Genomic DNA, 16,535 nt, shown 5'->3' on the forward strand with positions numbered 1-16,535 from the left:
GCTGGCATGGATCCCTTCTAAATAGCTGTGCACTGTGAGCCCCAGGAGTAGTCAAGTTTTAGAGAAAGACCGTGTCCTTGGCAGTAGAGAGGTTTCCAACTGCTTTTGGAAGGAGAAGCTACTTTTACTTTCTATGAAGTCTTAAAATAACTTAATGGGAAAGAGGTAATAGAGGAAAAAGAAGAGAGGTCATGAAGTCCGCAAATTCTAATTCCAGTTCTTAACTCATGGTCTCAGGGTCTCATCTGTGAAATGCAGATAATTATCTGTGCTCTAACTACCTCACAGGATTGTAATAAGACCCAAATGGGAGGAAGGGAGGAAAGAAGGAAAGAAGGAAGGAAAGAAAGAAGGAAAGAAGGGGTGAAGGAGAGAAAAGGAAAAGAAAGAAAAAAGAAAAGAAACAATGTTAATGGGACATATCTGGATTTGACCTCAGAAGATTTGGTCTTGAATTCTGTTAGCCATTAATAGCTTTGTCATCCTAGAGGAAGTAATCATAGTAGCAGATCAATTTTTATCTCTAAAGATAGACCTAGGTAACATACTTCACAGAGTATAAAATGAGACATTGAAGTAAAAATATACCAAAGCCATTACATTCAATACAAATGTAAATCACCATTAGTATTTGTAAACTATATCCTCAAAGCATTGCTCTTAAGTCCCTGAGCTTTCAAGAAAGGAGAGAAGAGGGCTGGCTTAAGAAAAGGCAAAAGCAACAGGGAAGAACCCACTGAGAGCCTTATGACTTGTACTACACAGTATTAGCAGAATCCAAACTGGTAAGTCTCTTACACAGTGTCTCCACATTTGGGGAACTGGCACATGTGTCTTGGTTTATTGAACTTGAGCAGTTGAAGTGTTTCATAGGAAATCTAGACAGCCTCATTCTCGTGGACAGTGTTTCTCAAACTTTTTGGTCTCAAGATCCCTTTACACTCTTAAAATTACTGAGGACCCAAAAGAGCTTTTGTTTATGTGGATCATATATATATCACACATTAGAAGTTAAAACTGATAAAATTTTAAAATATTTATTGATTCATTTTAATACAACAATAGAAATCTATTATTTGTTAACATAAATATTTTTAATGAAAAAGAAGAAAAGCATATTTTCCAAAAGAGAGATGAGGACATTTGTTTTATATTTTTGCAAGTCTCTTTTCCAATGTCTGCCTTAACAGAAGACAGCTGGATTCTTATGTATTCTTCTGCATTCATTTTGTTACCATATGTTATTTCATAAGAAAATCCTGCCTCATATAACTATGTAGTCAGAAAAGAAAGTAGTATTTTAATAGCCTTTTCAGATAACTGTGGCTATTCTTCTCTGATACCCCTAGACTCACCAAGCAGTAGTTTCTTAAATGTTAGTAACACGGTAAATCTGAAAACGGATCATACTTTTTACATCTGTTACATTAAAATCCATTAGTTTTTTAGCACTTTGAAGAGATCTTTACCTGTACATGATTTCATAGCATCATACATTGGTCACTTGGAAAATATTGGCTCACCGAGTTATAAAGATTTTAAATGTTGACACATTCATTATGAAATATTTAAAAATTACAGTTGTTAAATATCACTGCTAACCTCATCAAAAGCATCTTTAAGGAATGGGAAGCTGTCAATGTCATGGGGGCCAACATGAGTTTTCAGAAATACTCATTTTCATTCAAAATCTTAAATTTCATCATCTACCTAAGTCTGAATAGTTTATCAACTGTCTATTGGTCATTCTTTCAAGTGAAGATGGTACCCCATGAAAAACTAGGTGGTTCAATTAGCAACTCAACTACCCAAGGGCTTTTCCCTGAAACAACCATTTACTTCAGTATACAGCAGAAGTGCTTTGTGAATATTTGCCTTTCCATCACACAGAATACTAAAAAGATATGTGCTAAAGGATCAAGATTTAATATAATTAAAATTTTTACTGCTTCATCAAGAAAATTCTTTTTTTCTTTTTTAAATATATCTTTATTGATTTCAGAGAGAGGAAAGGAGAGAGAGAGAGAGAGAGAGAGAGAGAGAGAAACATCAATGATGACAGAGTCATTGACTGGCTGCTTCCTGCACGCCCCTGATTGGGGATGGAGCCCGCAACCCGGGCATGTGCCCTGACTGGGAATCGAACCCCGATCGCCTGGATCCTAGGCCGATGCTCAACCGCTGAGCCACGCCAGCCGGGCATCAATGAAATTCTTAATGTAAAACAATGAGTTGGTTGAAAGTTTCTCCTCTATCTATTTTATGTCAACATGTTCACTTAAGTTGTGTCCTATTTCCTCTTCCCTTCCCAAAGCCTTGACTCTTTCCAGTATCCCATTTTTTATCTTGTATTGACAATTTCTTTATTTGATCACTCTCGTCAGCATAAAACATGAACTGACACTTTCCATATTAAAAAAACAAAACAAAAAACAAATCAACTCCACCTTCCCACAAAATAAGCAGATTAAAAAAACCAAGCCTGTCCTTAACCCCCGTTTTTTCCGGCTCTCTCTCTCTCTCTCTCTCTCTCTCTCACACGCACACGCACAAACCCGAGCCAGTCCCGGTCACCCCCCTTTCCTCACCTGCCAACTCAATCCATTAGCTCATCTCCCATAACGTAATTCTACTATTTTCCACTAAAATATAATTGACGTAGAACATTATATTAGTTTCATATGTACGGATGATTCGGTATATGTATATATTACAAAATGATTCTAATAAGTTTAACATCCATCACAACACACAGTCACAATTTATTTTTCTTGTGATGAGAACTTTTAAGATACACTCTCTTAGCAACTTTAAATATACAATAAGGAACTATAACCACAATCACCATGCTGTACATTACAGTCCCAGGACATATTTATTATGTAGCTGGAAGTTTGTACTCTTTGACCACCTTCACCCATTTTGGCCACCCCGTAACCCCCTGCCTCTGGCAACCACCAAACATGTTTTGTTTTCTGTATCTGAGTTCAGTTTTTGTTTTAAAATTCCATATATAAGTGAGATAAAAGTATTTGTATTTCTTTGTCTGACTTATTTCATTTAGCATAGTTCCTTCGAGGTCCATCTACGTTGTTGCAAATGGTAAGATTTCATTCATTTTTATGGCAGTATACACATACATACAATGGCATATTATATATATCACATTATCTTTATTCGTTCATCCATTGATGGGCACCTAGATTGTTTCCATGTCTTGGCTATTGTAAATAATGATGCAATAAACATGGGGGGGGTGTTCAGATATCTCTTCAAGTTACTATTTTCATTTCCTTTGGATAAATACCCAGAAGTAGAATTTCTGGATCATATGGTAGTCTTATTTTTAATTTTTTCAGTAATTTCCATACTGTTTTCCACAGTGGCTGTACCAGTTGACACTCCCACCAACAGTGTACAAGGGTTCCTTTTCTCCACATCCTCGCCAACACTTGTAATTTCTTGTGTTTTTACAATAGCTATTCTAATAGGTGTAAAGTGATATCTTATTGTCATTTTGATTAGCATTTCCCTGAAAATTAGTAATGCTTACGTAGCACCCACAATATACTTTAAATCTGTTCACTTCCCTCCATCTCTATCCCTACTATCCCAGTCCAAGCAACTATCAGCCCTCTTCAGATCTTCTGAAATAGTCTTCTAAATGGCAACCCTGCTTCCACTCTAGTCCTCTCTAATCCATTAGAGCAGCCAGAGTGATCTTTAAAAAAATAAATCAAATCCTGCCACTTTCCTGCTGAAATTATTCATTGGCTTCCCTTCATATTTAGAATAGATTCAAACTCTCTACTATAATCTCTAAGGCCTTATATGATATACTCCCTGGCTACCTCTCCCTTTAATTACTATGCTCCTACCACATTAGCCAGTTACTTAAATACAACAAGTTCTTTCCTACCTCAGGGCCTTTGCATTGTTTTCATGCCCATAAGGAACCTACTGTTTCCTAGCTCTTTACACAGCTGCTTCCTTGTCATCTCCATGTCTTAGCTCAATATCACTTCTTCAATAAGGTTTATTTGACAACTTTATCTAAAGTAGGTCCCTCACTAGTTATTTACTATTATATCACCTAATTAATTTCTATCACAGCACTTATCACTACCTAAAATTATTTTGTTTATTGTCTATCTCTTTCCATTAGATTACAAGTTTAATAAGGCAGGGACGTGTGTGTTTTTTAAACAGCTTTACTGAGATATAATCATATACCATACAATTCACTCATTCCAAGTGTATAATTCAATGGTTTTTGGTTTACTATTTTTTAATTGTGGTAAAATATATAACACAAAATTTGTCATTTTAACCATTTTTAAGTGTATAATTCAGTGGCATTAATTCACCATGTTGTGCAACCATCACCACTATTTTCAGAATTTTTTAATCATCCCAAATAGAAATTATGAGCATTAATTAATAACTCCCCCATTTTCCCTTTCCCCAGCCTTTAGTAACCTCTAATCCACTTCCCAGCTCTAAGAATGTGCCTAGTAATTGAAAAAAGTGGAATTGTGTAATACTGGTCCTTCTGGGCCCCCTTGTTTATGAGGGACAGATTCCATGTGTCTTATTCACTGTTCTAGCTGCGAGGACCTAACTCAGCATACACGGGGTGGGGCAAAAGTAGGTTTATCATTGTTCCTATGGAAAATAAGACAATAAGTAATAAATAATAATACAAAGATAAACTCTTTCACATACTCACAACTGTAAACCTACTTTTGCCACACCCTGTATATAGCACACAGTAGGTGCTCAACAAATATTTGTTGAATCAACTAATTCACCAATTTTAAGAAAGTCACAACTTTTCTGAAGCTCAGTTTCTTAGTTGTATGATGGTGCCGTATCAAATACATTCATTTAATACATCTTTGGAGAATTTATAGTGTTTCAGGCATTGCGATTACTCATAGAAATATCATAATGTGCAAAATGAACATTCAGTTCCTTTTCTATTTGGGAATGTCACCTACTTTGATTCTGTGCATGCTTAGGATGGAAATGTAAAAGACAGTAAAATATATGGAAGTAAGCCTGTCGGATTATGTGATGCTGCGCTGAAGTGACAGATGTCAAAAGCCATTGTGTCTTTAAATTCATTTAATAGTAGCTGCTCTTTTCACTCCATAGGGTGATGATGAGGGTTACATGAATATATACGTTTGTATATTACAAACTATAAAGCTCTCCATAAATGTCAGGTAAAAGTATTGTAATTTTTTTGTTTTACTACTTTTTATGCTTTGAGAACTAAAAGCAAACTACTGTGCTATACACAAATTCTAATATACTTATAAACTTACTGACAATTATGGCAGGACCTGGTTTTTTAAGTCAATATTAATTACACTGCGCCTGAATTTTGCCAGGCTCATTCTCATAGCGCTGAATGCTAACCGACAAAGAGTGCTATTCCAGACAAAGGGGCTGACACTGGAAAAATATTAGTAAGTGGTGCTAAAAACAAGCCATTTTGCTTTCTTCACCTTCAACACCAAGCCAGCGCGTACACCTTCAGACAGCAGTGACAGGAAGGGGGCGAGCAGGCCTTGCTAATCCTCTCAGCTCTTCAAACAACACTGGAGGGTTTCTGCTTGAAGGCCTGTCTTTCTAAGCCTGTGCTTTCAAACTTGGGCTGGACTGATCCCAAATACTGAAGTAACAAATATTGCTAAATTCTGTCATTTCCTCTACCAAAAAAGTGATTTTACTACTACTTCTGGTTGTGATGAAAGGTCCTATTGACTATTCATTCAGATCCGTAACGGGTTATGGATGCCGTGCTGAATGACTTCACCTCTCCTTCTCCGGCGCCGTAACCGGCCAGGGCTCTCATTCCCCCCCCCGCCCCCCCCAGCTAGCGCAGCCCACAGGCTGCTGAGGCGGGGCCGCTTTAAGAGTATGATCTGTTCATCTCTAGAGATGGGGCAGAAATGAGACGGGCTCAGAAGACAAACTCCCCTTTGACAATGTGTATTGGTATATATGTATAGAAAAATGAACCTTCGAAAGTTAGAAATATCTTATTGATATACTAACTGGTTAGGAGCCGTGATAATTAACGGTTCTTTGATTGTGATAAGTTGAAATGTAATAAAGTGATGGTAGAAAGGCCAAAGACAGAATGAAACATTCCCCAGAAATAGGCAGAGGTGGAAAAGAGTTGAAGCAAAGAAAGGTTGAAGGTCACAGATTTGCTAAAAGTTTCTTTCTAAATGCTAAGAAACGGGCTTCCTGAATGAACTCTGAAACCTAAGGAAGTCTGTTTTTAAGAAGTTTATTGTCCTCTCCTTTTAAAACTGCCACAACAGTTATAAAAACACATCAGAGAACAAGTTACTCACTCTCTCGATTTACAGTGGTTAACCTATGGGTCTTAAATGCAAACCCAAGTGCAATCTCTCATTTTAAAAAAGGGTATGAAGTTACAGATGATACAAAATTACTAGAAGTAATCCATTTTTTAAACAGGTGAATAAAATTAGTTCAATATACTTGTGGCCTTGGTTTAGTTAAGAATAAAGTCGAAGGCTACTTGGGAAGTGTTCCCAAGTGAGGACCAGACAGCCACTAGAGCTAAGTCTGATGTCCAGGGCAGACTTCATCCGAGTTCCCCCTGTACACAGTCAGCCTCCCTCTTTGTCCCGTTTTCAAAGCCAGCTGGGCTGTTCTCAGCGCCTCTTTATACCAACTTGGCATTTCTATTGGGCCCTAAGAAGAAAGAAATAAGTGTGTGTGTGTGCGTGTGTGCGTATGTGAAGCTGGGATTTATGAGGAAATCTGGGCATTTCAGCCTTACCCTTAATCAGGAGTAGGTTTCATCTGGAATCTTCCAACAGACTTCTGACCTAGGGCCTTGTGCTTAGAGCAAGAAAAAGAAACTAGGACAAGAAGAGCAGAGCCTCTGACCACAGATCAGAACTCAGTTCTACTGAAAGAGGCCAATGCTACTGCTACGCTGCGTCCCAGACTCTGGACGCCAGTATCCGTGTCCTCTAATTTACACAGACCTCTTCCTCAGTGCACTCTCAGTCTAGTCGGTTCTTGACCAGCTCTGTCTCAGCACTGCCTTTTCCATGGCATGACCACTGTGATCAGTAGTGTGAGCTTGGCAGCCTTGAAATTGAAGTCCTGTTTCTTAGACTGAGATACTTTTCTGCCAAAAATGGAGGGAGGAAAAGCATCAGTTGTGGCAAGAACGGCACATGGAAAGATGAGTCATGGCCAGAGGCTGTGAGCAAGGCCGCTTGCCTGGAGGAAAGAACACAGGCTGGAGCGGCAGGAACAATAAGAGCAGTATGACTGAGAGGGCAGTGAGTGTGGGGTTGTAAAACGGTGATTAATTGAGGACTGCAAACTAGAAATCTGATCTAATGGCAGAAAAGGATAAGAACCTTAGTAAAAACCAAAGTAAAAAATAAAACTTTAAACTGAAGTTGGATGAGGCAAAGAAAGGCAAAGATGACACCCATATGAAGGAACAATTTTAGGTCTACCAGAATGAATATGAGAATCATTTTTAGTGAATCTTTAGATGCATATAGATAAAAGGCAATTTGGGCTCATATAAACGAAAGAATCACAAACCTTATTGTTTCTATAAAACAGAGAGGTCTGAGGATACAGTTATAATGTCTTTAAATAACAGCCAAACCCTGGATACTCATCCATTTACTCTTCTAATTGAAAGGATGTCCAAATAAAAACAAAGCACTGAAGCTGACCTTCCTGTACAACTAGGAAATTTATGGAATGTCTACATCTTGAAGTAGAGCCAGGTATGCTAGGGAAATACCACAGTTCTTTCAGGAAAATGCAAGCCCAAGCAAGCATCTGTCAGTCTTTCTACGGCATGTGGAAAGACATTATTTAAATGAGATATTAAGTGGTGTGATGTTGAGAGAACCACAAAAATCCAGGATGGGTTGGAAGGACCATGTGCTTGGTCTTTTCTTTTTGGCCCTGGATAATGAGGTGAGGAGATCATTAAGGACTTGCCAAAGCCACTAAACTTTTACTCCATAAACAAATCTCAGTGCAAAATGAGTTCTTAGATGTGGTCTAGGAGAAGAAAGCTGTGTGAGAAGAAAGCTATTAGTGGTCAAGCTGCAGAGGCGAGAGGCTGTAAAGCCCACATTCAAGTTCAGTCTACTAGCAGTAACAAGCCAGCAACGGGCTTCTGAGTTTAGCAGGGGGGTTCCAATTTGTACCCCCATTGCTTCTCTGTAGTATTTATAACAGCACAGAATAAGACTGTGGCCAGGAAGCAACTTTGCATTAACACTGTAACTGGTTCAATGCAACAGTCAACTCTTGTACTTATTTTAATAAGAAAGCAGGATGCCCGTGGGAAGTAGGAAAGGAGTGAAGAGTTACTTACCTGTGCTATATTTTTGTTCAGAAGATAGACACCGTAATCAAATTGCAACTTCTCCCCTCCTTTTGGGTATAATGGAAACCTAAAAAAGGTAAAGTAGGATCAGAAGTTTTAAAAAACTTGAGTAAAACCACCTCAAAGTTGTTGACAAAGGTGGAAGTTTCTTGGATACAGCATAAACATCTGAAGACGCATAAACATCTGAAGACTTGGGCTTAATCACTTAGTTACAGTCACTGGAACCTATTATCTCAGTATCTTCATTACATTAGTTAAATCAGAACAATGGCTGCTTTGTTTCAAAGAAAAAAACTACATAGGTTATGCAACAAGGGATTAAGATATTAGAAAGTGGCCCACTAACCCCAAGGAGCTGAGGCGACTATGTTTCATATTTACATATCATAACCTTACCAGCCTAGGATTAAGATCCTAGAAAAATTTTCCTCTAATACCTTGGTCCCGACATCTCAACTTCTACTAAACGGTAAAGGAAGATTAAGAAAAAAAATCAGATGTGAAAGCAATATATACAATTTGTTTCATTTGAGGTGGCCAGTCAAATCAACAGCACCAATATGAGCGAAAATTCATAAACCATTCATTCATATTCATAGGGGTGGCAATTTGGATGTACGTCTCCAAGGCAGTATACTGATGTCATGGAGCTCTCCTAAGACTTTCCGTTTTAATCTGACTCACGGAAGCAACAAAGGCATGAGATCTGTGGATCCTTATAAAGATAATGAGTTCTTTTAGGGACTAAGTCTCCCTCACTACTTCCATTCTCCCACTCCTGCAAATGAAGAAGAAAAGGTTCCAGCATACCTACTAATCATACTTTCCCGATTCTCAAGACCAAGTCCATGTTTCATCCTTTCAAAGAGACTGCTCTACAAACAGATCAATCACAACTTAGATAGGGTCAAGAAGAAAACTCCACCTTCCTTAGTTTTACAATATACAGTTATTCTCAAGAAAAAAAAAATTATCTTATTGAAAGGAGTGGTAGGTGACAATTACTGGATAGTCTTAATTTCAATTGCCTGAGGAAAAGATACATCCCATAAAGCCCAGAGGATGTTGTTTTATAGGGAAAATAGAAGGAAACAGAATTTAAAAGCTTATATTAAATTTTCGAAAATTGCTGATTACATAGTGTCCAAAATGTAAACCTGTTGTGCTGTAAACTTCCAGGCACTGCGGAGTGAGCAAGGTCATGAACTGTTTTTATTCTGCACTAAAGGAACATCAAATGCTTCCCACACCCGTCGAGAAGATACAGCTTTGTACTTAACCAAAGCAGTAAAACATAAACCATGATATGTGGTTTAGTCCTAAATTGAGATGCATAAAAATGTCAGCAAAGGAAATTCAGGAGAAGCAAAGTACACCAGGCTTTCACAGGGTGTCTGAGAATCATTCTGTGGTGGGCAGCTCACAAAGAAACTACCTAACTGGAAGGACCTAACAACAGGGGGCACTTTGGAAGAAATGTACTGGAGCCCTAAGGCTAAGATGTAGTTGGTCATCTTTCTATAAACCATCACATGCAGACTATCTGCATAGCTCTCCATCCACAAATATCTCCACTTTCAAATTATAAATACAGAAACTTTTAAATGTGGAAAGAGTACACTGAAATAAGCACACATTGAAAACAAAGCCTCTACATAACCACAAGGTGTGCATGTTAACATTAAAATGAACCTAAAGAGTGGTTAGGGCCAAAGGTTCAATTAGGGCAATTTAAAATTTTTATTATGTGTAGTAAGATGACTTCTGCCCACAGTAGTAGAAAAATGTGACAAGACATAGTCAATAGGCTCTGAGGCCATGACTTGAATTCAAACTCAACATACTTTTCCTGCCCCGATTAGTTTCCACCGCAACTTTTATCAGTTGCTCAGGCTGAGGGTGACATTCCATTTTACCCGCCTTCTTCGCCTTTTACATGTGCAGTGATTCACCAAGTCAACAAATTATGTTCCCTGTGAAACAATCTTATCTCTCCATTCCCACTGCCACGCCGGAAAACTCTGTTGTTCTGTGCACTGTGGGATGTTTAGCAGCATTCCTGTCCTCTACTCACCAGAAACCAGTATTATTAAGACTTTTTTTAAAAATCAAGTCACTTCTCAGCCCTGCTTCCTAATCAGTCATTGTCTTAAACTTTAACTTCTCTGCCTAGCTTTCAAGGCCTAAGTGATCTAACCCGTTTCCCTGATTTATCTGCAACCTTATGCTCAAGAGGTTTCCTCAGTCTCCTGAACACACCAGGCTCCTCTCTCTCTGCCTTTGCTCACTTCCTGGAAATGCCCATCTCTCTTTCCTTCCACCTGGCAGAGTAGAAGATGCTATTTCACTGCATCACCTCTAAAAAAAAACCTTTCACATTTTTCTACTGAGTCGCACATCACTAAAGCTTTATCTATAACTCACTGCAAGTTATGATAATGCATGGAACCGTAAGGCAGGCCACAGGCACAGAAGCAGGGAAGTGGCTGGAGCAGAGTGAGAGGGGAAAGGAAAAGGGGGTCCAGTCAGCCAGGCAACACGTCCAGATTGCGCAGGGTCGTGTAGGTCACGGCAAGGACTTGGGCTTTTACTCTGAATGAAAAGGGAAGGTATGGAGGATTCTGAAAAGAGGAGAGACATGGATGCATTGGCTACTCTGTGAGGATAAATTACAGGAGAGCAAGAAAGGAAACAGGGAGAGGCTACTGCAAAAATCCAGGCAAGAGAAGAGGGTGGTTTAAACCAGGGTGGCAGCTGTGGAGTGGTGACAAGTGGTTGAATGCTCATATTTTGAAAACAGAACCAACATGATTTGTTGACAGATCTCATATGAGGTGTGAAAGGTGGAGAAGTCAAAGATAGCTTCAAAGACTTTGGCCTAAGCAACTGACCGAATGGAGCTGTCATCTTAACTCTGATAAAAGTACAGGTGACAGTAGAACAGACAGCTAGGGGCCGGGGTGAGGAACACAGGATGAGGGCTCAGTGCTAAAAGACTAGGCTGGAGAGGGCAGCAGGGACCAGGCTGTGCAAGGTCCTGTACACCGTAAGACATTTATCTAGAATATACTGTGTCCTTAAGGACAAGGAGAGGATAAGTCGAGATTTTTTAAACATGAGAGTGCCAGGATTGGGCTGTTTCTTAAAGATCGCTCTTGCTACAGTGTAGTAAATAAAGGGGAACAAGACCTGGTTAGGAGACTGTTTCAATGGTCCAGGCCAGAATAGTATGGTTTTGATTAGGATTCTAGCAATGAAGAGGAACATACAGAAGTAGACATGAGCTAAAATTTGTGAGAAGTGAAAGGACTTTGAGATATATTGGTTCTGATAGTGGCAAAGAGAGAGGAGTCAAAGATGACCCTTCAGTTTCTCGACTGTGTATGAGCTGAGGTAGGGAACTCTGGGGGAGCAGCGGGTATATATATTATACATGTATAATATATTTATTACATAAAATTATATTATATGTAAAGTTAGTAGAGAAATTTGGGGTGGAAGTATCAACTAAGGAATTATAAAAATTTAGATGGAAGCTGAAGCCATAGGTATGAATGAGGTGGCCTGAAGAAATCATAGAGAAGAGGGCTGTCTTGGAGTTTTGAGACTATCAACAAGGGGCAGGGAAATGAAAAGGAGCCAGAAAAGGACTGGTCAGAAAGATTCGAGGGAAACCAAGCGTCTCACCAGAAAAGCTCAGAGAAAGCGTTAATTTAAGAAGGAAGATATCATCAGTAGTCAAATGTTGCTGACAGGTCAAGCAAAACAGACATGAAAACATGTCTATTGGCTGTAATTACATGAGTTCATTGGTAGGTAGCTTTGGTAATATGTAAACACGGGTTTAAATGAAGTAGTGGGAGGTGAAGGGAGGCTGGAGCGAGTTCGGGAGTGCCCAGGAGGGAGGAAATGGAGATGACGAGAAGTCTGGCACAGCGGGGAGAGGGCTCAGTAGCTGGAGGGACACGGTGAAGCACAGCAGAAAGAGCGCCCCGAGAAGGCGAGAGGGGACAGGCTCTCCATCCTATAGGTGAGAGTGCAGGAGAAGTTTTGCCGTAGATGGCAGGTGGAACAACTCTCCCAAAAGAACAGAAGGATGAAAGAAAGTGAGCACTATGGAGAGTTTATTCATTCAACAAATTTTCACTCTGTGCCAGGTACAGTGCTAGGTGGCAGAGATACAATAAGAGTGGGCACATGCAGATAATGGAGCTCAGAGTCCAGTGGAGTAGACAGACACTGCTCATATAATCACACTATCAAATATATAATTTATAAATTAAGTACTCTCTGAAAGAAAGGAACACTATTCCAGAAAAGAGGTAGACAAAAGACTGAGAATCGGGGAGACTTCTGAGAGACAGACACTTTCACTGAGATCTCAGAGATGGGAAGGAGCTAAGGGAAGGAATGTTCCAATGAAAGGAAGGAGCCTGTATAAAGGCCCCATGGCAGGAGCAAGTAGGCTGCTTCCAGGAATTGAAAGAACAGTATAGTTGGACTGAGAGGGCCTCTGACAAGAGATGAAGCTGACAGAAAGGTAGACTGCAGGGCTTTCTGGACCAGGTCAGATCAGACTTTTGCTTTGTTCCTAAGTGGCAAAAACAAAAAAAAAGGACTTTAAACAAAGGTAAGGTATAACTTGCTCACATTTGCATTTGATACCTTCCTTCTTAAATTAACCCTTTCTCTTTCAATTTTCCTGACAATGATAGATTTGCATTTTGAAACAATTACTCTGATTACAGTGGAGAATGGTTTAGAGAAGGTGAGACCAGCGTGTTGCAGTAATCTAGGTGAGCAATCAGGAGGCTAACTTGGAAGTCTTCTAGGAGATGAAATCCTAAGATTTGGTTATGCACTAGAAATGAAAGGTGGGGGAGAGGGAAGGGTCATGGATAACTCAATGTTCTGTTTTGCCCACCTGAATGGAGGGGTGATCAAATGGTAGACCAACTTGAACAAGTACATGTAACAGAGCTGCTGAGCACTATCAAGAGCCCAGAGGGGTTATTAATCATGAGTTTATAATGACACGAATGTGTGGCATTTGCTTGGGTGCAGCAGGTATAGAGAAAATGGACGGCAGGGCGATAAGGATAACAAAGTGTCACAGTGGGTAAGACAAAGGTGTAACGGAAATAATGGGCCGTAAAATCTAAGCTGGAGAAAAGGGCCAGAGTCTAAAGGTCACCACAAGGAACAATGGGCAAGTAGCTGAACAAACAAGCTGTAAGATGTCTGACTCGGATTTTGGATATGGACTGAAATATTCCCAGTGTAACCATGGGAGTAAATAAAAACGATGGAATGCAAGAGGGCACTGGTGACAAAGACCAAGAAAATGAGAGGTCCTGGTGTTGGATGAGTCCTTGTGTGTTAATGTCACCCATAATAACAGGACTTTAAGTAGAGGGAAAAACTGTTTGTCTTTCTTGTAGTCTCTGTTTCTTCTGTTTCTTTGTTGTTTCTCATAAATACATTATGAGTGAAGGGTTATAACTGAGAGACTGGCAGGTGAAAGAGCGGTATCGTTGAAGGGCATATGTCTCAGAGGAATAGGGTTTTTGTATGTCTGCTCTACCAACAGAGCAGAGAAGACTCTAGAAAGAGCAATGAGGAGCAAGAAAACCACCACCTCAACTCCTGAATCTGAACACCCTAATATATAAGAAAATTAATAGCTGCCAATGGCAAGGCTTCAGGAGAAATGAGGTCCTCAAGGAAATTCAGGTTCGGGTAGGGCAAGAGGTAGGCTGAACTCTCTGGGGAGCCTGAAGATATAGGAGAGTTACTGGTTATAGAGATGCCCTTTCAGGGGACCAGCTAAAAGACAGAGGGCTAGGTCAGGGTCGAGGGAGTAGAGGGCATTTTGAAGGTGATAGAGATCATTATAAAAGGTTTTGAGATACTTTTGTGTAAGGCTGAGGTATTCCCATCTGACAGCTATTTTCTCTATAAAATCAGAAATGAGGTGATTTATCAAGAGTATGTTTTCCCTTTCATTTTGGGGTAGGAAAAAGGAGAGGATGTTTGAGGTAGTCACGTGGCAGGAGAACAGCCATCTAGGCTGTACCAGTTCAACTGAAATAGAGGACTGTAAATTTACAGTGCTAACCATCTTTCCAACTGTTCAAATTTTTTTTTTAATCCTCACCTGAGGATACGTTTATTGATTTTCTTTTTTGACAGAGGAAAAAAAAAAAATCGATGTGAGAGAGAAACATCAATCAGTTGCCTCCTGTAACCGTTTTGGTGTATGGGATGATGGTCCAACCAGCTGAGCTACCTGGCTGGGATCAACTGCTCAATTTTTTCCAGTAGATAAGTGGGTAGAGGTTAGAATGATGAAATAAGGAGATTGGGGGGAAAAAGAGAGAAAAAGAACTCATGGACACGGGCCCCAGTGTGGCGGCGCCAGCAGGGATGGGGGGGCGTGAAGGGTACATACAAGTGGATAAATGGTGTTGGAGGGAGGCTTGACTTGGGGTGGTGCACACACAATACAGTGTACAGATGATGTGTTGTAGAATTGTGTATCTGAAAGCTGTGTAATATTGTTAACCAGTGTCACCCCAATAAATTCAATAAAAAAGGCGAAAAGGGAAAAGGGTGTTTAGAACATTGACAAGAGCGAGCCTGTAAGTGTGACGCTATTAAGGTAGAAGAGTAAGGACAGTGGCCTACCAAGGGCAGGATGATGGGAACAGTCTATACATCATCTGCAGAGATTTTTTAAAACATCTTTTGATTAAAAATTGGTCTTCTTTTTTATCATCGTGAACCAACAAATCTAAACAATGCCAGTGATAAAATATTACTCCCAGAAAAAATGTTTTGTTGGTGTAAGTTCTAATTAGGATGTTTTCATATGCACACTCTAATAAACATGTTATCTACATGGAAGTTAATTTACGGAACTCTCAGTTATACAGTCCGCCCAACAAAGTGGACTAAACTACACACTCCAGTTTCTTCTAAGTTTCGAATGGTTTGGAATCTTCCAAGCTGGCTTTGGGCACAGTTTGTGTCTCCAAACTGTCTGGTACAACATAGTCCCATGTTTAAGCAGTAGATTCAAAACAAACAATAACAGCAATGTGACACTTTACTTTTCTGAGTTAACTTCTTTTCTGGTATAGAGTTTTAGGTAAGGTTATTCAGATGCCAAAATATTTGGAATCAGCCTTGCACAAGGGACAGTGAAAGGCAAACCTTTAAAATCGTTCCTTGAAGATGAGCACATAGAAATTGTGTTCAATAAAAAAGTAAATATATACATGTTTACGTATATTTATTTATCTTTTTTCAATAAAAGAAATTTTTCTGCTTTTCTTTTTTTGGTGATTATTACTTGTTTCATTTCATGATCATGACTGAAAATAATTTTATCACATAGAGAAAGAAGTATTAAAAATGATCCACTCTAAGTGCCAAAAATACTAGGTACCTGTCACTGAGAAATGATTTTGAATAGACATTGGGAAACAAAGAGGATATTACCTGCTCTAGACCCAGAGGTATGAGAGGTTAAGACAAGAAGCAGTCTCCCCTTGCCCTGGCCAGGTGGCTCAGTGGGTTGGAGCATCGTCCCATACACCAAAAGGTTGCAGGTTCAATTCCCAGTCAGGGCACATACCTAGGTTGTGGGTTTGATGCTGGGTCGGGGTGCATCCAGGAGAGGCAACTGATCAATGTTTCTCTCTCCTTCTCCCTTCCCCTCTCTCTGAAAAGAAAAATAAAAATCAATAAAAACACATCCTCTGGTAAGGATTTTAAAACAAAAAAGAAACAGTCTCCCCTTGAGAAGGCTCCAGGGTAAGTGATACTTTCAGGTGAGCCAGTTATTTCATTTACATCTAGTCGTATAGTACAACTGTTTTCCATAGTTTTATATACATAGTAATATAGTAAATAGTTATATAGCTCTATAGTAAAGAGGTTAAGGACGCATGTACTATAATCACTAAAGAGCGGTTTCAGAAGGACAGAGGAAAGATCTAGGAGGAAGAGAGGAGATAATAGACCAGAGGAGAAACAGCAAACAAAAATAACAATGTGAAAATAATTCAAGGCAGAGGGTGACAGAAGTTTTTATAGGAGAATCAGAAGA

At 39.5% G+C, this 16,535-nt stretch overlaps 1 protein-coding gene across 3 annotated transcripts in view; it reads right to left on the reverse strand.

The window, feature by feature from the left end:
- UVRAG (UV radiation resistance associated) overlaps window positions 1-16,535 on the reverse strand; it is a 242,905-nt gene that overhangs the window by 61,358 nt on the left and 165,012 nt on the right. For all 3 annotated transcript variants that reach the window (XM_081154782.1, XM_081154783.1, XM_081154784.1), the window contains one exon: window positions 8,408-8,486. In XM_081154782.1, coding sequence (XP_081010908.1) covers window positions 8,408-8,486 — 79 coding nt within the window. The remainder of the gene's footprint in view (window positions 1-8,407; window positions 8,487-16,535) is intronic.

The sequence above is a fragment of the Miniopterus schreibersii genome (assembly GCF_964146895.1).
Source record: "Miniopterus schreibersii genome assembly, chromosome: 12".
Taxonomy (NCBI): Eukaryota; Metazoa; Chordata; class Mammalia; order Chiroptera; family Miniopteridae; genus Miniopterus; species Miniopterus schreibersii.